Genomic DNA, 21,119 nt, shown 5'->3' on the forward strand with positions numbered 1-21,119 from the left:
AAAAATCTATGTAGGTACCTGTAGTCCATGATCAAGTCATCTCTTAACCTGCCTTTGAATAAACTAAATAGACTGAGTTTCATAAGTCTCTCATTATAAAGCAGGTGTTCGAACTGTCTCATCAATCTTGTAGCTCTTTTCTGACCTAGCTTTTCAACCTCCTTTTAGAAATGTGGATGCCAGAACTGGACATAGAAAAGGGGTCACTGATGCCATAAATAGTGGCAATACCCCCTCCCTACTTCTACCTGACATTTCCCTGCTTATATAGCCAAGGATTGCATTCATCCTTTTAGTTATCATATAGCACCGGCAGCTCAGGTTCCGTTTGTATACACTCCTGAGTCACTACATTCCAGGATACTTTCTCTTATCTTGTAAGTCTGACCTATATTCTTTGTTCCTTGATGTGACATCTTGCATTGGGTTGTATTAAAACATGTTGTTCTAATTAGTGCACCTTACGAAGTGATCCAGATCAATCTGCATAACCATATTGCCATCATTATTTACCACTCCAATCATTTTTGTGTCATTTTCAAATTGTACCAGCAATGAGTTTATATTTTCTTCCATATTATTAGTTTTGTGACAATTCCTCCCCATTGAGGCCTAAGAATTCTGTACACATGCTTTTACATATCCTTGTCCATGTGGGATAGATAAGACTGATTAGCTGCCCTTTTCCTTAAGAAATGCAGCTTGAAATAATTGCTTCTAATAAATGGTTCCAGCAGTGACATTCAATGACTTATGTTTTGCTCAACCACTGACAGAATTCATTTCCTTCCCTTGGGAAGAGCTATTGATCTAACTCATATGGATGATCTAGGGCCCCACTGTAATCTCATCATTGTCACTTTGATAGGAATAGATGATCCAGGTCTCTGGAGCCCATCTTGAATCTCGGAAGGAGCCATCTTTGCTCCTCCCACCAAATTCCTTGCCAATTTTGTAATGCCATCTCTATGTATAAAGAAATAGTGATGCAAACAAATAACTAGCATATCATACAGCTCTATTGCTTCTAGCTAGATGAGGAGGAAAGGATAATGCAGGACTTGACCAAATACAAAGGAATTGGAAATGAACCACTAAGTCATCAATTTGCAGCATATCAGGTACACGCTTTCCCTGTAGGCTTGCTATTGCAACTCTCTCACAACTGCCAAGGCAGACTTCCCTCTGCCCTCACTTTGAATGTGGCTTGGGCTCCTCCTCTTAGTGAGAACATAAAACAGAAACAAACTGTCCATTTTTTTAAAGTGCTTATACTGAATTTAAGCTCAGTAGGTGGGATTTTCAAAGGAGCTCAGTGTTGGCCTAATACTTCTCCTTCTGAAGTCAGTGAGAGTGTTATCAATTTACTGGGAGCAGATTGAGACCAAGGCTGAATGTGTTTTATAATCTCAGTTTCCATTGCCCTAAGCAATGCTTACCTTGGACATCTTAAAATATTGACAAATCAGATTTTACAATTTAAAGATCTGACCTCAATTTTATTTTCTCCATTGAATTTAAGCTGCCATTTAAAGTGTTTATAACTGTTTCTGTGTCTCCTTCACAATATAACTTGACTAGTGTTTCTTCATTATAATACTATTATTTAGTTCTTTTAATTTATAGAGCTGTCTGGGGTTATAGGTAGGGCAGTAGAATTCATCATACCCCTATCTGTTTGCCCACCAGCACCTGCTGTTAATGCCTTCATGTCCTTCCTTCTGGATTCTGGGGGCATGACTTCACCCTGTTCTCTGGTTTGAGCCAGAGGCATTTGTCCTGATCAGCAAACTTCTGTTGCCCCAGCTTTGCAAAGTAATTTTACAAATGTCTGTGTCATTTTATAGACAGGGTATCTGAAGCAAACAGCTGGAGATAAACGTCAGGTGTCCTGACTCCTAATTCTATACCCTCTCCTTTTGGCCACGCTGCTTCACTAATGTAGTCTTTCAGCTAAAAGGCTGCAAAGAAAGGGCAGCAGACAGAAGCCTGCTGTTATAGAATTAGGTAGTCCTGTTCACAACTAGCAACTCTTGCATGGAATCCTTGCTGAAGAGGGTAATGTGTTATGCTTTAGGGCCTGATTCAAAGCCCACTGAACTCATTGGAAAGGATCCCATTAACTTCAGTGGGCTTAGGAACAGGCCCTTAAATGGCAAAAGTTGGGAGGATGAGGTAAATTAATTAATTTAAATTAATTAATCCTACACTATTATGATTCTATGTCTGGGCCTCTTTATATGCAAAGATGGCTTCCAGTTAATGAGATGTGGGGTTGGTAGGGTTCTGTATTCTCTTTATGGACTTGAACAGCTGATTAATAAAATTGCAGGCTTCTGCCATTGATGCTCATTCTGATGTATATTCTGTGAACAAAACACTGACATAGAAGTCAAAACACTTTAAAACAAAACAGTTTTTCTGCAATCTAAGGAAGAGTCTGGGTTGGCTAAACATAGGTGTTGAGGCGGGAGTGATGCAGGGGACAGGGAGCCAGGAGAACTGGGGCCCGTTGGAAGGAAATAATAGAGGTAAAGGTCACTTGATTAGAAGAGAGGATGAGACAGAGGTGAGAGAATGATAAAAGGGGAAAACTGATACACAAGAAGAAAATATGAAGATGAAAGTGAACAATAGCAAGGGAAGAGGAGAGAGGAGTGGAAGGACAGCACCAGAGAAAGACAGAAATGTATAGACTAGAGGGAAAAGGCAACACACAACTGTAAGGTTGGAAAACTGTATTTTATTTCCTTATTTTCCTGCATTTCACTTCTAGAAAAGGGGAATCTGAGTGGAGAGCAGAACTATTTTTAAACACACCAGGGCTGGAGGGAGGAATATTGCAGCTGAATTTCACTCAGGGAGTGGGTGTATCTTCTGATGTTTATGGCCCAGGTGGTGTTGGAGGAGTGTTTTAGGCTGATCATAGCCTAGAGGACATAGCAGCAGTTTTTCCCCTTAGTTCAAGCTCTGCTTCCCTCTGTCCCATAGTTGCATGCATGTCAGTGGTGCTGTGTCTTATTCATACGGTGCTGGGGAATCCTTTTGATTTTATACTGTCAGATATTAATACTTAGCTCTTATACAGCACTTTTCATTTTCTGAGTGCTCTACAGATATTCCCTAATTAATCATCACAACACCCATATGAAATGACTTTTATTGTTCTCATTTTACAGATGGGGAAATTTGAAGTTAGCTGACTTGCCCAAGGCAACACGGCAGGACTCTGTCAGAATTATCATTGGCACTCAGGAACTCCTGAATCTTGTACTCTGTACTCACACTTCACCTGTCTTTCTGATTATTTAATGTATTTTTGAAGTACTGTATCTTTTAACTCCTTCAAGTCATCCACTATGTTTTACGAGCAGCTGTCTTTGAATATATAAACCTTATTATTCCTGATGATTTGAAGATGTGGTGGTGATGGTGATGCTGAAAGCTGTTTTTGCATTGGTGGCTTTATGTATAAATGTTGTTTTAATGACCTCTTTGCAATGCCCATTATTTGTGCGTGGGGGTGGTTACTAATAAACTGGTAACTGTCCCTTGGGTGTCCCAATGCCTGTGGCAGGAGACATTAATTTCTGTATTGCATATTTGCCAATGATATGTGAATTAATTGTAATATAATTGATGAGTAATAAAATAGCTATCATCCTCAATATATCCAAAATGCACAAGTTTGCTAAATATACATATTTTAAGAGCCTAGCACTCAACAACTGCCTGGACATTTGCTAGCTGGCATAGGTATTGAACACTGTGGCAATGAAGTTAGGTACTTTTAAAATCAAATTAGAGACAGTACTAGCATTGAAAACATAGGTTTGATAAATATGTGGTAGCATTAACTATTGCCATAATTCTTTTATTTCACTCTACAGTACACATAACTAACGTGTGAAATCCACCCAGCAGTTTAAGAAAGACAAACTATTTTAATCAAGTTTAAGAGTTTCAATTTCTATTAAGCAACCCCTATCAAATACATTTTTATAGACAGAAAAAAGAAGTATCAATAGAAAATGTCAGTAATTCCTGGAGCATTCTCAAATTTACATGTAGAAAAAACCAAACCAAACTCCCAAACCTGAAAAACCCAGCACTACAGAATGCAAATATGTTAATATTTTACCTTTGAGTGTGTACATATGTATGTATTCATTTCACACCAGTGGAAATATAGGGCAAAAAAACAAGAGCCATTACGAGTGGAATTAACTGTTCCCAAACTGACAGTACTTCTTCATTCACCTTATGAGAAAGTGTTGTGATGACATTGGGTAACCTCAAATACAGCACAGACAGTATTTATAGAGCTGAGATGCTTATTTTTTTCCGCCATAGATTTCAATTTTAAAAAAATTCTGATGTAGCCACACCTAATTTGTGCACCTAGCTAGCTAGCTTTATTCATAGGTGGCAATCCCTTAGTGCATTGCAACATGTTCTGTAACCAGGTACTTCCCTAACTTAAACTTCCCCGAGCACCCCATCTCACCCAGTAATTCTGCCTATATATACAAGGAGGCACTATGGTAGTTTATATTGCTTTGCTGCTGGAACTAACCATAGCATGCCCTTTGTTCCCAACATTTCTGTTTTCTTAAGGGTGAACTATTATGCTGGATACTTGCACCTATCAAAAGAGAAAATCTTTGTTGAAAGCCTCTATACTCTTGCACAGTAATCTAACTAAGATTTCTTATTGCAAAAAGGAAAATGTAGTGGAAACTATCAGACATAATGTGTGCCTTCTTGTTATTTTAAAGAGACCTCATTCAGAATGGCAGCAATAGAAGCTGCCACCACACACACACACAATCCATCACTTAAATGGGGAATAAAACCTCATTATAGGGTGCCGACATTAGCCACACACACAGATCGACTTAGACAAGCCACATCATTTTTGTTCCATTCTGAGACATTACTGTAATAGATAGTGGCATAAGAACAACTTTGGTCTCTTGCAGTATACTGAATTCTCTCTCTTTGTGGTGTTGATTTTTAGCAGATAGTACACCATTATCTTGAACTGTCTATCCACATTTAAAGTTCACAGTCAATGTAGCCCATCCAGGTATTGTAAAGGTTAGGTTTCTACTTGAAATTTTCTTCTTGAAATTTTGATAAACAGATTTGATAGACAACATGGCATCATCCTGTGACCTCTTAATCTTTTCAGTGTCTATCTAAATCCTTTGCTGATTTAGCTGAATGCCCACCTGTTTGCTAACAGTACAATCATTTTGAGTGAAATACAAATCTGATCTGTAATTACTAGTGGGACTACTGCAGTGTTCAGCTGGAACATGTTGTCACCTAGCTGCTAATATTCCTTATTGACTCAACATCCTGCTCACTGCTGCAAGACTTCGCTTCAGAAAGGTGTCTGAAATTAGTGCACAAAGATTGTACTGCTTTCTTTTTTAAAAAATTCCAGTTTTTAGGGCCAGATTATGGCTTATGCGAAGGGGCAGGGGAAAGAGGATTCTGGGAATCTTTCCCAAGCGCACCCACATAATTGTCTCCCAAACCAATTCTTCAAAGTCAATGAAGGAAGACAGGATGCAATTCTGGCCTCAATGAAGTCAATGGGAGTTTTGCCACTGATTTCAGTGGAAACAAGATTTCACCAATGACGTGATGGTTTCTGGTAGTCCTATCACTGATGAGAAGCAGTAGGAGATGAAGCTCCTTCTGATGAGATTTCTCTCCATCCTGAAGAAGAGATGGAGAGTGATGCTGCTTCTTATTGAAGGGGAGAAACTGGGGTGTGAAGTCCCTCTAAATGAAGAGAAGCAGCTTTTGTCACTTGACCATAACCCCGGCCAAGAAAAAGTCAGTAGCAGATGTCTCCTTCTCATCTGCTGAGGCACAGACTTTGTAAAGGGTCAGAGGTAGTTTTCTCAAGTCTGACTCCTTGTGGTTTGATGGATTTAAAGATTTGATTATGCTCCAGATCATCTTTCAACGTTTCACATTAGTTGTCTTGGTGTTTAAAATTATGTTTAAAAAAGAATAATAACCTTTCTGCATTTATGCCGTATTTAGCCTCCAACAAAACAATTTGATCAAAATTGTTACTGGCTCTGTATTGTCTCCAGAACGTCTAATGAAAAAAGAATGCATATACAAGTGCTCAAAACTACAATGTATAAATAAATAGCTGTGGCTGAGATCACAAATGCACACAGCCCTCACTCTGCTAAAGCAGGGACCAGTTTTTTGGAGGTAAACAGGTAAGTACATCATCCACAGTTATAAGACTAATAGGTGTCTGTCAGGGAAGGAAAACTGGAACAAGATGCAAACTATTGGATCTGGAATAAATTAGTCCATTCAAGTTACATTTCTGAATTTAAATGAGATAAAATAATGACCTCCTCCTATTGATGATCATAAATGAAGTTCCAATTGGAGTTCATTTTCTGCATATGCAAGCACATACATGTGTACTCACTTACTTAGCCTTTGATAAGTCAACATTTGCTAGCTTGCCCCACAGTCATTTCCTGCTGTAAGTACAGGAGAAAACTCTTCTCTTAGATTTCACTGTGTAATAAAAGTGGGCAAATATTGACAGGAGCACATCACCTATATACGCACTAGCAAAAATGAACATTTAGCACCCGATCTTCTCCCAGCATGCTTGGGCAAGATGTAGCCAAAATACCATCTTTCTAATATGTTAATAGGGAAGGCAATGGAGAACCAGCCAAAGGAGACTCTATAATCTCATGTTCACTATGGACATGAGTAACCCACATAGTTGCAAGAAGGGTGGAGAGCAATGGCTGTTGCTACTGAGTCTGCACAGAGCACAAATCTGTATATCCCAAATTCAATGGAGCAGCTGAACAGTGCTCTGCTTTGTCTCCGCCCTTTGACACCTGGGGCAGCATCCCAGCTGTGAGAGCCTTTGGGATTTTACCAGAATGTAAGGACTAAAAATCCAATTCCTTTGCTGTTCCAGGAAAGCACAACCCTTCGTTCATAACTACATGGCACTTAAATCTTAGAAATCCAAGAAACCACTGGACATTCATTTTTGGTCTTGACTCAGTTGTTAAAATCAGTGATTGTATATGGTACAAAATTAAGGTGAAAAGACTCCCAGTTGGCACAGCTTACAACTGTTATCAACTAATCAAATTGTTGTATATTTAGTCACAAGACTTTCCCTGGTGACATAAAATTTGGCCTCTCAGCCTAAGATGAATTCAGATTTCTACAGTGTAATTGTTACCTGCTTCATCTTTCTTCAGATCCCAATCAAGACAGGGAGACGATGTTTCAAAATTAATTTATAGCCCCTTTTTCCTATTCAGTTTTTCCTGTTATTGTGATGCAGCTTTTTAAAAACAGTAACAAAGCACAGCAAGATTCTCTACATCAAATACAATAACTCACCAGCATAATGGGAAGAAAGGGAACCATAAACTTATATTATACATTGGGAAACAAGTTTGGAAAATGTAATTTTAAAGTAGTTCTTGTGCTTTTAGTACCATTTTTAGGACTCCTTTGTTAAATTAATATCAGTTGGGGCAAAAAGTCCAGTATGTCAAGCTAACTTACTGAATTTTCTTTTATAGACTTGCCATGCTAGTGTAATAACAGAACTATAGGTTACACTGTAATGGAATTATTTTTATATACTCCAGTTTTTAAGTCAGTATTTTAACTATCTGAAGTCACAATGAACAGAAAAGATAAAACAAGTAAATGAACCTTAATGAAAATTTGTTTTGCAAAAAGTATTTTAGATTAGTTGCCATTTTTTGTACTAGTGATACATAAAGTTATTTTGACTTATTTTATGTTTCAGAAACCCAGGCTTATACACACCAAAACACACATTTAAGAATGTTGAAATCATTTATTTACCTCAGAATTATCTTGCTTTTACTGGTGCAATGTTTTTTATATAATGGCAATATGTACAATCAAGCCAATCAATAAAATCACTGCACTAAATAATGCATATTTTAGTAATCTGCCTTCCCATTTATCCATTCTGAGAATATAAAATTAGCATATAAGATTACAAATATACATTTATGGTATAAACATATTTTTAAAATCATTATGGCTGAGGGCAGTATCAATCCCTTGTTCCACTTGGATGTAACTATTCCTCCTCAGCCAAATCACAAGGTCAGATCAGCTGCATACAGGAAAGCTGCTTTGCTTTTGCTCATCCCCATTCACATAAATACAGGATACCCAAGTGATTATTCTCAGTACTGCTTCTTATTGCCAGACCTGTGCAGAATTTTAAAGTTTTAGGTAAGATGATGTGGGTAGGAGATGACCAAAATGTATTAGTTTGGGAACAGCTTCCAGAGAATACAAACAAGACCCCTAAGTTAGCTAAGGGCAGATTTTCAAGCAATCTACCAAATAAATATAAGGCAATACATTCAGTATGGCTGGAAAATTATTTATTTTTCAGTTGATCCAGTTCAGATGATGTCCCCTTGAAAAACTTATATTCTGAAAACCTTTATTATTGATTTTAACATATGTATATTTCCACAGCATGAATTTTTATGGAGACTGATATAAAACAATCAGCATTCACTTTCAGAACTCATCTAAAGCTTGAAGATGAAATGCTTGTTTGCTTGATCTATGTGCTCTGCATTCAAATGTTCCTCATGTCTCTCAACAGCAATGGCCTGTAGGTTGCCTCCAAGCTTTCCATGTATTCTAAATAATCACTCACTCGAAATCTATGGAGTGCTTCTTCCTGCACAAATGCACACAACAAAATTATTAGCTATGAAAAAAGATGCAATATTACAGTGTAATGAATTTTAGACGTTTGAAGGTAGCCTATTTTACTTTTGCATGTCACTGCCTTGGTGTTTTATGGTGCAAACAGATACTTTATTACCTTTTGTTTAAAAGTGAAAAATCAGTGTGCTCATGTTCAGACAGCTCTTCCTAATTAGAAATTTGCTAACAAATGGCTTTTTCCGACTGAACCCATTTCTTCACTCTTAGGAGAGCATGCCATTTGATGATTTCAAGGAATACAAAATAAGCCTTAAATAGCAATGACAGGTTACAAAAACAGTCTTTTCTCAAAGTGTATACAAGCTCTGGAAGCCCTAAGGTTGTTAATGTGCTAGGTATAATGAATAGGTTCCCAGTACGTTGATCCACTCTTTCTGCTAACAGCCAGCTAGGAGAATAGCACTCGTTATATATTTTAAAAACCAATTATGAACACTGATCTTCAAAATATGCTCTTTTAAAGCAGGCTAAGATACTTTTGTTTCATTGTCATTGTAAACAACAATGAACATTCTATAAAGCTCTGGATTTCATGTCCATATTTAACAGGGCAAAATAAGTCTGACCGCAAAAAAGACGATCAGGCTAAACCCTTCCATGGGACTGACAAGGTAGACAAGGGAGAAGGATCCTGGCAGATGTATCCTCTGCAAAAAGAAACCAAGAGTAGAGCTGGATTCAACAGGAAAACCAAGAAAAAACTCTCTGGTACACTTTGATACTCCTTTGAGCAGGAACAACCTGTGTGCTGATCATCTGCTGAGCAGTGTGACTGATAAAGCAGCATATGCTGTAACAAGCATTTAGGAGCTAGACAGTGCTCTAGGGCACATGGCTGGTGCATTAGCTGAGCACTCCCCTAACTAGCGGTCTACTGAGCTTAGAGTGACCAGATGTCCTAATTTTATAGGGACAGTCCTGATATTCAGGGTTTTGTCTTATATAGGCACTTATTACCTCCCAATCTCTGTCCTGATTTTTCACACTTGCTATCTGGTCACCCTAGTTGAGCTCATGGAGCACAATTTCCTACCATCCAAAACTCTGCACATCCCTGTTTGAATGAGGGTCTGAGGATGTCCTTACCCTTTTCCTCTCCTCCTCACAAGTGCAAACAAGGGCACACTTTTGTCTTATTTTGGGGAATCTTTTTCGCATATCTGGAATTCATCTAAACTAGCTATAATACACCACAGATTCAGAGAAGGGTAAATGTGGATTTGCAGAGGCAGTGAGCTAGAGTACCCAGACCCTCATGTGATGGATGGAAATAGGAAAGGTACAAGGAGCTTTGCCCCAGCCCCCATGCAAGGGCCAGTGATAATCACAGACCTTGCACTTAAGGAAGCACCACAAGACCTGTTGATTCTAGTAATTCTGGGGCTGCAAGACACCTCAAAGAGAGAAGAGACATCGCCTTCCCCACCAACATGCTGGCCAGTGGATCAGCTAGACACAGATAAAGGAAAATGCTGTACTATCCTAAGGGAAAGTGCAGCATGCGCAATCCCCAAGTGCTCCTTGGAGCTTTGGCCTGGATTGTGCTTCCCAAGACATAACCCCTCTCAAAGCTCTCAGCTTCATAATGCCCCCCCTGAATACAGCTGTGTAATTATACAATCTTCTGGAGAATTTCAGTTACTAAGTACACTTTGTTTCTTCCTGAAGAACTCCACTGTAGGAGGGTAGCAAACAGAAGCCATTCCCAAGGGGAGGGTTGGAGGAACGTTTAACTCAAGAAGGCTGCCTGCTCAAACAAACATCCAATTTAGCTTCAGAATCAGAGAACATTGCTGAATAAAAGTGTAAATTTAACTACAAATGGTGATTTGAAGCCTTACAAATCTCAGACATACAGCAGCAGCCAATAAAGTCAACATCTGTCACAAGTCACTATAAACCTGTATCTTAGCTACTCAAGTTACTTCCTTGTCTAAATAGGGACAATAACCTCAGTATCTCAGATACCAATGTGTGATACATTCTTGGAAAACACTGATCTTCTAACAGAATGAACCTAATGTGGATATATTATGGAGATGAGCCTTGGAGGGGACTATTCCTCTGATAGAATGGACTCTAAATGGATCTATTTTAGGATTATGTATTGGAGCCCTTCCACATAATAATCTCTGTCTTTCTGGAATGAACCTCAGCTAGCTAGATCTCAATTTAAGCCTCTCTGTTGGCTAGACTCTTTTAGGGATGCTCCTATGTGACATCAAGTAGAGAGAAAATGAAGTCTTATGTCCCAAGAGCCATAAACAGTAAATTGAACATTAGGGCCCATACCTGACAAATTTGTTCCCCATATGACTGGGGAAGATTTGGTAGAAAGATTCTTGCAAATGTGAAGAAACTGGAGTCCCTGAACCCTGGGAAGTAGGAGAGAGACTGATCAATATGAATGGCCTCGGTGTTCGGTTGCACCTAAAGAAGGGAAGATTTTCACAACAAAGGCTCTGATTCAACAGAGGTGGTTCTGGATGGATGAAGCAGAATCAGTGTCTTGGAGCTGAGCAGCTATGCTTTGTCTCTAGATCCGAAAGCATAAGTAGGAGCCAGAGAATCCTTCCATTTTGGTGAGTGTTAGATCAAAGGATTAGCCGGGACCTCTCAAGAAACCTTTCTTACCTCATTGACAACTCCACAAATGGTGACTAGGGTCTTTAAAGGCATCAGATGCAAAACTTCCTCCCATACCTAACATACACATTGGCACTCCACATTAAACAGTGGCTAAATCCCTCATAATCAATAAAACTGAATGTACTGAACCACCTCACATCCCTAAACCACACCTGCAAACAGAAATTTGAAGAAATTCCCTGTTTGCCTAGATTTAGAGCTCTTCTTGAAAATCACTATTTCATAGTGAAACAGAGTCTTGAGTACTACTTCTGTTTGAATAAAGATTCTAGGTCTCTTTCGCTAATCTATTCATAGAGGTGGTAAGTATTTATGTTGGGACCTAGAACAGGTTAGTGGAAGACAAGGTTATTCACTTTGTGTAGTAACTGAGGTTCTTCAAGATGGTTGTCCCTGTGGGTGCTCCATTTTAGGTGTTTTGATGCCCTGTGCTTGTAATTGGAGATTTGTGGTAGCAATGCCTGGTTGGGCTGCGCACGTGCTGTAGCCATCTCGTGCCACTCCGAGCGGGTACATAGTGGTGCACAGCCGATCGTCCCCATGTTCCCTCTCTACCTCAGATAATCGGCCTGAAATTCTGAAGTAGAGGGCAGGAGAGGGTAGTGGAGCACTCACAGGGACAACCATCTTGAAGAACCTCAGTTACTACACTAGATGAGTAACCCTCTCTTGTTCTTTGAGGAGTGTCCCTGTGGGTGCTCCACTTTAGGTGACTGTGGAGCAGTGCCCCTCAGTGGAGGCGAGGGGCTTCAAAGTTGCACTGTTGATGGTGCATAACACAGTAATTCCAAAGTGAGCATCTGACACGGATTGTTGTTCTAAAGCATAGTGTTTAATGAAAGTATGGACTGATGCCCAGGTAGCTGCTCTGCAAATGTCAGTGATAGGGATGTTATTGAAAAGGGCCACAGATGCTGCCATTTCTCTGGTGGAGTGTGTGCAAACTCCTGGAGGAGGTTGTAGATTATTGTTTTGGTAGCACAAATGGATACATCCTGATATCCATTTGGTTAGTCTCTGTTTTGAGATGGTTTGACCCATCGAGCAGTCTGTTATGGAAACAAATAGTCTGGTGATTTTCTAAATGTTTTTATTCTTTCAGTGTAGAAAGCTAATGCTCTGAGAACATCCAATGTGTGGAGTGAGGCCTCCTTTCCATCCGTATGCGGCTTAGGAAAAAATACAGATAAGTAAATGGGTTGGTTTAAATGAAAGGGGGAGGTGATTTTATCTATAAGAATATTGTATAAGGTGGATGTGCCATTAGGGCACCTAATTCTGCCACCCATCTGGTGGATGTGATGGCAATGAGGAAAGCCCCCTTCATGGGTAAGTGCAACAAAGAGCAAGTTGCAAGGGGTTCAAGAGGCTTTCCCATGACTCCTCATAGAACAAGGCTGAGGTCCCACATGGGTGTAGCGTTTATCATTGTGGGATAAGTGTTTTCAATGCCTTTAAGGAAGTGTTTAATCATCGGTGAGTAAATATGGTGACCCCATCCACCTTTTTATGGAACGAAGTAATAACAGCCAAGTGTACTCTGATGGAGCTTCTGGATAGTTGGGGATTGGTCCTGCTTTGAGCAGGGGGTTGGACTAGATGACCTCCTGAGGTCCCTTCCAACCCTGATATTCTATGATTCTATGATAGTTTGCCATCTGATGCAAGTATGGGAACCATGCTTGTCTGGGCCATGTGGGCGCTATGAGAATGACCCCTGGATTTGTCCTGCTTGATCTAGTGAATGACTTATCTTAGGAGTGGGGTCAGAGGAAATGCATACATCAGTGGTGCCTCCCATTTTATGAGAAGAGCATTGCCTAGGGAGTGGTATCCCAATCCCACTCTGGAGCAATATTGTGGGCACTCGACATTCTGAGCTGTTTCAAATAGATCTATGGTGGGGAACCCCCATTGTTTTAATATGGATTTGAGAATTTCAGGATCCATCTATGACTCATGCATTTGTGAGAAATCCCTGCTTAGTACATCCACTGTTGTATTCTGACATCCCGCCAGATACGATGCCGATATCTCTATGTTGTTGGTGAAGCACCATTTCCAAAGGCGTATCATCTCTGTACATAGGGAGTATGATCGTGCTCCCCCTTGGCAGTTTATATAAAACATGCATGCTATATTGTCCATGAAGATCTCGACTGTATTGTTCTTGACTAGAAGGAGAAAGTGATCACATGCATTTTGGACTGCCCTTATTGCCAATAAGTTTATGTGTAGGTTGGACTTCGCTGGGGACCTGCAGCCTTGGACTGTATTGTTGAGTAGATGTGCCCCCCCAATCTATTAGGGAAGCGTCTGTCGTGATTGTCATGGTTGGAGTTCTTTATTGGAAAGGGACTCCTGAGCAGATGTTCTTTGGTTGTGTTCACCACGTTAATGAGTCTTTTACTCTGCGTGGCATTATGAGGCATCTGTTGAGAGAGTGTCTGTGTGGTATATACACTGTTCGAAGCCAGGCCTGCAAGCATCTCATGTGGAGTCTGGCATGCTTAACAACAAATGTTGTTGCCGACTTGTGCCCCAAGAGTTGTAAACATGTTCTGGCAGATGTTTGTGGGCTTTCCCTCACCACTGAAATTAGGTTGACGAGGGTGAGGAAGCATTGTTGGGGTAGCGTTACTATTGCTGTTAGACAGTTGAGACAGGCTCCTATGAATTCAAACTTTTGGACAGGAACCAATGTGGACTTTTGCACATTTATTTGCAATCCTAGGTTTGTAAGTGTTATCGTGCTCTGTGTGGTGTTTATTGCTTCTTGCTGTGTTGGTGCCAGTATGAGGCAGTCGTCCAAGTATGGAAATATCATTACTCCATGTCTGCACAGGTGAGCTGCAATGACAGCAAGAACCTTTGGAAAAAAACCCTTGGGGCAGTGGATAGGCCGAAGGGTAGTACTCTATGGTGGAAATGAATCATAGAATATCAGGGTTGGAAGGGACCTCAGGAGGTCATCTAGTCCAACCCCCTGCTCAAAGCAGGACCAATCCCCAACTAAATCATCCCAGCCAGGGCTTTGTCAAGCCTGACCTTAAAAACTTCCAAGGAAGGAGATTCCACCACCTCCCTAGGTAACGCATTCCAGTGTTTCACCACCCTCCTAGTCAAAATTTTTTTCCTAACATCCAACCTAAACCTCCCCTACTGCAACTTGAGACCATTACTCTTTGTTCTGTCATCTGCTACCACTGAGAACAGTCTAGAGCCATCCTCTTTGGAACCCCCTTTCAGGTACTTGAAAGCAGCGATCAAATCCTACCTCATTCTTCTCTTCCACATACTAAACAATCCTAGTTCCCTCAGCCTCTCCTCATAAGTCATGTGTTCCAGTCCCCTAATAATTTTTGTTGCCCTCTGCTGGACTCTTTCCAATTTTTCCACAACCTTCTTGTAGTGTGGGGCCCCAAACTGGACACAGTACTCCAGATGAGGCCTCACCAATGTCGAATAGAGGGGAACGATCACGTCCCTCGATCTGCTGGCAATGCCCCTACATATACATCCAAAAATGCCATTGGCCTTCTTGGCAACAAGGGCACACTGTTGACTCATATCCAGCTTCTTGTCCACTGTAACCCCTAGGTCCTTTTCTGCAGAACTGCTGCCTAGCCATTCAGTCCCTAGTCTGTAGTAGTGCATGGGATTCTTCCATCCTAAGTGCAGGACTCTGCACTTGTCTTTGTTGAACCTCATCAGATTTCTTTTGGCCCAATCCTCTAATTCGTCTATGGCCCTCTGTATCCTATCCCACCCTCCAGTGTATCTACCACTCCTCCCAGTTTAGTGTCATCTGCAAACTTGTTGAGGATGCAGTCCATGCCATCCTCCAGATCATTAATGAAGATATTGAAATGCTGTTTCCCTAGGGTGAATCTCAGGAATCTTTTGTGTGATGGGTGGATAGTAATATGAAAATAAGCATCCTGAAGGTCCAGGGCTGAGAGTCAATCTCCTTTCGCTAATGCTGGAATTATTGTGCTTAGAGTCACCATTTTGAAACATTGTGTTCTCATGAATTTGTTGAGTTTTTGTAAATCCAGGATGGGTCTCCACCTACCGGTCTTTTTCTGAGTTAGAAAGTAATGTGAATAAAAACCACTCCCCCTGTGTTGTAATAGTACAGGTTCCATGGCACCTAATCGTACCAGGTGATTTATTTGCTGTTGTAACAGGTATGTAGGAGAGGCAGTGGCATATTAATGCCTAGGCCGACAAAGCCTAGGCCTAGGGTGGCAAATGTGCAGGGGTGGCAAATTTATAAAAGCAGCCAGAGGCTGCTTCCCTTGGCACCGGTTCGCGCCCTCTGCTCCTGGCCCCGCCCCACCTCCACCCCTTCCGTGCCCCCTCCCTGCCCCTATGGTCCCCTTCCCCAAATCCCCGTTCTGGCCCAGCCCCACCTGCTCTCCTGAACGCATCGCGTTCCCTCCTCTTCCCCCCTCCTTCGCGAATCTCTTTCGCGCACAAACACTGGCAGGGAGTGGGGAGAAATAGGACCTGGCGGCACACTCAGGGGAGGAGGCGGAGGCGGAGTGGAGGTGAGCTGGGGCAGGGAGTTGCTGTGGGGGGGGGCAATTATTTCAGGGCCAAGGGGCGACAAAATCATTAATCCACCACCGGTGAGAGGGGACCCTGAAGAGGGATGAGGATGGGGGGTGGGTAGGTGGGATAGAAATAAAGGGGATAGAGTAGCCCTTCTGGATAATCTCTGAAACTCATTTGTCTGTCATGATGGTGTTCCAGACTGGGTAGTATGGTGACAGATGGTCTCCAAATGGGTGGGGGACTGTTTCTGGTTCCAGAGTCAAAGAGTGTGGAGGTTTCGTGCCCTCGACCACACCTTCAAAATAATCGTTTAGAGGTGGATTGTTGCGATGTCGAAGACTGATCTTGGTTCTGCTGACATCTGTTCTGTCTTTGTTTACGCTGTTGGTCACACTGTCTTTGGGACTAAGAATATAGCATAGACCAGAATCTCGGATTGTAAAACCTGCTCTGTTTCCTTTTCTTTGCAGGTATGTAAATGCCACGGGTTTTTAAGGTTGCCCTTGAGTCTTTAAGGGTGCGTAATGAAACACTGGTTTTGTCTGCAAGTAGTTTCCACCCCTTGAAGTGTAAGTCCTCAACTGTTGCCTGGACCTCCCTTGGGAACCTGGAGAGGTGGAGCCCATGACCACAGATATCACAATGGATCATGCTGCTGTGTCTGCAGAGTCAAGGGAGGACTGGAGGGCAGTCCTGGTGATGAGAGACCCTTCAGAAATGTTTGCCTTGTATTGTTCTTTTTTGTCATCTGGTAAATTTTCAAAAAAAGTTGACATTTTGGCGAACAAATTGTGTGTATATTTGCCTAGCAGGGCAGCATAGCTGGCTATGAGGAGCTGAAGTGTAGCTGAGGAATAAGCTTTCCACCTGAAAAGGTCTAGCCTTTTCCAGTCCTTATCATATGGGATCGTTCGAGACTGGTGTTGTTTCCCCCTTTGGTTGACTGCCTCTACTACTAAGGAGTTTGGTGTGGGGTATGTAAATAGGAACTCAGGAACTTTTGCTGGCATATAATATTTTTTTGGTCAGATCTTTTACATGAGGGTGGTACTGCAGTACGTGTCTGCCAGACTATTTTTGAAGGCTCCATGATTGCATCATTAATTGGCAGAGCTATCTTTGCTGATGGGGATGCCTGGAGTATGTCCGTGAGCTTGTGTTGGGCTTCTGTAGCTGAGCCAATGAAATGTCCAGAGATGCAGCAACCCTTATGAAGAGGTCATGAAAGGATTTGAAATCATCCCCCATGGTGTTTGTGGGAGGGTGGCATTATAGTTTTGTCCAGTGACAAAGATGAGAGGTGAGTAGGCAGCGAAGTGTCATGTTCAGCTGTGTCTTCAGGTTCCTCAGTGTCTTCGTCTTGTATTTCTGAGGGTGCTGGGACAGTTGGGGAAGGAGACCAGGATGTTCTGGACTTAGGCAGGCTAGGGGGGATGTGGTTTTGAGCCCTACACATTTCCCATGGATCCCAGTAGGACCAGTAAGGTCGGAATGGTATGGGGGGCAGTGCCCATGGGTGACCATACCATCCTCGTCTATCTGCAAGTGTTTGATGATGAGATGGTCTTGCCTTGCGTGAGGAGTTCTGAAGAGTATTTATTACTGCATCATCATCTTCCTCATCACCAATCACCTGCAGATATACAGTGTGGTGGCTGAGCAGCAAGGAGTAGTCAGCTGGCTTACTACCGATCTAGATGGGGTACCCTTGGTGTCAAGTAGAGGAGATTCAGGAATTAAGACCACTATCAGGTCCGCATGCCTCACAAATTGCTGTGGAACTGTGAGGCTTGGTGCCAGAGACGGTGTGGTGGACAGCCCGGAAGCATGAGCTGAAGCTGCAGGTGCCGAGGATGTAGAGCTGTGAGGCACAGATACAGCAGTGGCACCACTGTAATGCTCAGTGCTGAGATTTTCTTCAGCTCCATGGGTGCCAAGCTGGAAGATTTCACTTTAGTGTGTGAACCTCCATTATGGCTTGCTGGCAGAGGGTTTTTAGCTCTTTGAGAACTCTCAGTGCCGGAGGTTCCCAGTGCCTCGTGGTGCAGTGCTCCCGGTGCCATCAGTACTGGGGCAGATTTTTCAACTGGAGATTGCTTCCTTTTAGGCGATTCTTGATGTGGGGACGTCTACAACTGCTTTTTGGTAGCCCTTCTAGGAGCAGGCTCCTTGGTAGCCATTGTTGAAGTGGAGCCCCTGTCAGAGGCTGCTGCTGGTGACCATTGGCCAGGGGGTGTCCTGAACTCAGGGTTGGAGGCTGGCCTGAGGGATTTCTCCATCATGAGGTGCTTCAGTTGAAGATCCCTGGCTTTTCTTGTCCTAGCTGTCAGTTTTCTGCAGTATGGGCACTTTTGAGTAACGTGTGTCTCACCAAGGCAGCGGACACACTGAGCATGATCGTCAGAGACCAGTACAGAGAGTCTGCAAGTCAGGCAGCATTTAAAGCCAGGTGAGCTGGGCATGCCTGAGAGTCGGTCTCTTAGAGAGAAAAAACAAGGGTAAACCCTGTTTGAGACTAAGACTGTATACCTGCGAGAGAGGCAGGAGTAGATAGGGAAAGTAAAGGAATTTTTTTTTTAATTTTAAAGAAATTAGAGTAATGCAAGGGGATGGGGAACTAAGTACAACTAAGCTAACACTATCGCTATGAACTAGCTACTATAAATCTTATCTGAGGTAAGAAAGGGTGCTGCTGATTGCTCCGACTCAAGCCAACGGAGGTGAATGGTTGGCTGTGCACCGCTATGTGACCATTCAGAGCGGCATGAGACGGCAGAGCGGCCCAACTGGGCACTGCTACCACAAATCTCCTATTGCAAGCACAGCGCATCAAGGCACCTAATGTGGAGCACCCCCAGAGAAACTCCTTGAAGAAGAACCCAGAGTTTTTTCCTTTCTTTTCAGTGATTGATATATTGGCAACTGATGTCTCCAGCTTTTTAATATAGAATGTTGAACAAATAAGGCCTCCTCCAAAAGGATAAAGTCTGTCTCTCTTGCTTCTTGCCCGCACCACTTCCCTCAGCTCCCATTGGCCGGGAACGGTGAACCGCGGGCACTGGGAGCTGCGGGCAGCCATGCCTGCGGACGGTCATTGTAAACAAACTGTCTGGATGGTCGATATAAACAAATTGTCTCACAGACCATCAGTGGATTACCCTGACAGGCCGCGTGTGGCTCGTGGGCCACAGGTTGCCTACCACTGATCTACTCTATTATTTTTTTAATTCAAGTTCAGCAATTTTATGGACTGTCAATAGGGTTAATTAGGTTTAATAACCATAATGCTGTTGGTCAATTACTAGTTTTCTTGAAATTTACAAGTCCAGGTTTGAGTTTTAACTTTTCAGTGCAGGGATTATTCACTTACTGTACTGAAACAGCACTCATAAAATGGAAGTCTAAAAGTTTCTGTATGCATAGTAATTGCAAAAGGAGTTGAATATACATTTTCCCATTTCTTTAGATGTGCTACATCTCCTCCATTTCTTATTAATAGGAGTCATTTGATATGTATAGAATCCCCAACCCTCTCTATCTATCATATACAAAGATATGGTATAGTGCTTGATGGTTGTATATTTTCTTTTTTTACCCGCTGCCACTTATATTTTCTAAAGGAAAGGATCATGATTTGTCAGCAAAAAATTATTTATCTTGCTTATAACTACCACTGTCTTTCCATACTGGCCTACCTTACTATTCCAGTTAAAAAAAAAAATCCTTTAAAATATGAGGACAGTTTCATTTGCACACAAAAAAGAAGCTACAGAAAAGCATTACATTCAGCACCTGATAATATTAGCCCTAACTCTTAAAATTCTCTAAATAGTCACATGTACCCTTCCAGGGTTCAAGAATCTTTTCCATTATACATTAAAAAAATAGGAGCTAAAATGTGAAAGAGAGAATTTTTTAAAGAACCTTAGTCCGATGATTTGTCCCTCCTCTAAAACCCTAACCACTTTCTTTATGTCTGTAAATAATAAGATGCACTGTTCCTGACAAAAGATTTATTTTTTCTTTTGCCGCTGTCTTCCTCCTTTGTTGTCTTGGCATCTCCTTTTCTTTTCTCTTACCTTCATCCCTTTGACTCTCCCTCAAAGCACTTACAATCATACTCCCCTCCAAACACAAATCAGCACTGGATACCCAGTGCGGCATGCGGGTGGCACTTCTAGTGTATAATATAAGAGAATCTCCATTTTATGAACACCAGTACTACAAATGATAAGTTATATGAACCATTTTTCCTGATTAAAAGAAATTATATAACAAAGGTGATGTTGATGATGAACAAGTCAACATCCTTTCACATTCTAATGCCTTTAGTACACTCAAAATGCCTTGCCGTGGTTTGAAAAACAAGAAAGCAATTACTCCTGACAGAATTCCAGAATTCATATAGCCCCCACTTTTCTGTGCCCCCTGCACAGAAAAATGAAAAAAAAAAAATCTGCCAGCAATACCTGGTTTTTCTGAGGTACCTCAACGGAAGCTAAAATTGTAAGGGAAAAGATTGTTCCTGAAGTTATTCAAAGTCAACCTATTTTTTGTTGACCTCCAAGTGTTTTGACTTTCAATGACACAGAGAATTCCAAATATCACCAAACTGGCCTTGAATTGCATACGTGCTGTCTCAAATTCTGCAGATGCAGAGAGAAGTTTTTCACTGTACAATTTGATCCTTTCAAGCAGAAGGAAATCACTAAGTGAGAAAAACTTGAAGGCTCTGTTTTCTGTACTGTAATTTAAATGAAAATCCTGGATTGCACAGAAATGCAGGACAATGATTAGCAAAACTGCATGACTTTCATGTGTGAAAGACTGAGCAATTTAAAATGACACTTTTTTTTTTTTTTTTTTTTTTTTTTGCTGTTTGGTGTTCTGTAATGTAATTTCAATGAAATTCCAGAATTATAACTGGAATGCAGGGTATTAGTTACTAACTGTTTGTAACTAACTTTCATTTGTTTAGGAAATGCTAAATAGTTATTGTGACTTTTTTCTGTTTTGTAGTTTAAATAAATTACCCAAACAACTGAAACTGGTGTGAGTCTATTGCATTATTTTGACAAATAAAATATGCAGAATTT

The 21,119-nt window shown here is 41.4% G+C and overlaps 1 protein-coding gene across 7 annotated transcripts in view; it reads right to left on the minus strand.

The window, feature by feature from the left end:
* Positions 1–7,861: 7,861 nt before the first annotated feature.
* TBC1D32 (TBC1 domain family member 32) overlaps positions 7,862–21,119 on the minus strand; it is a 180,170-nt gene continuing 166,912 nt past the window's right edge. For all 7 annotated transcript variants that reach the window (XM_073337176.2, XM_073337184.2, XM_073337179.2 and 4 more), the window contains one exon: positions 7,862–8,764. In XM_073337176.2, the coding sequence (XP_073193277.1) occupies positions 8,660–8,764 (105 nt within the window). In that variant the 3' untranslated portion in view covers positions 7,862–8,659. The remainder of the gene's footprint in view (positions 8,765–21,119) is intronic.

This window comes from Lepidochelys kempii, chromosome 3, assembly GCF_965140285.1.
Source record: "Lepidochelys kempii isolate rLepKem1 chromosome 3, rLepKem1.hap1, whole genome shotgun sequence".
In the NCBI taxonomy this organism is placed as follows: Eukaryota; Metazoa; Chordata; order Testudines; family Cheloniidae; genus Lepidochelys; species Lepidochelys kempii.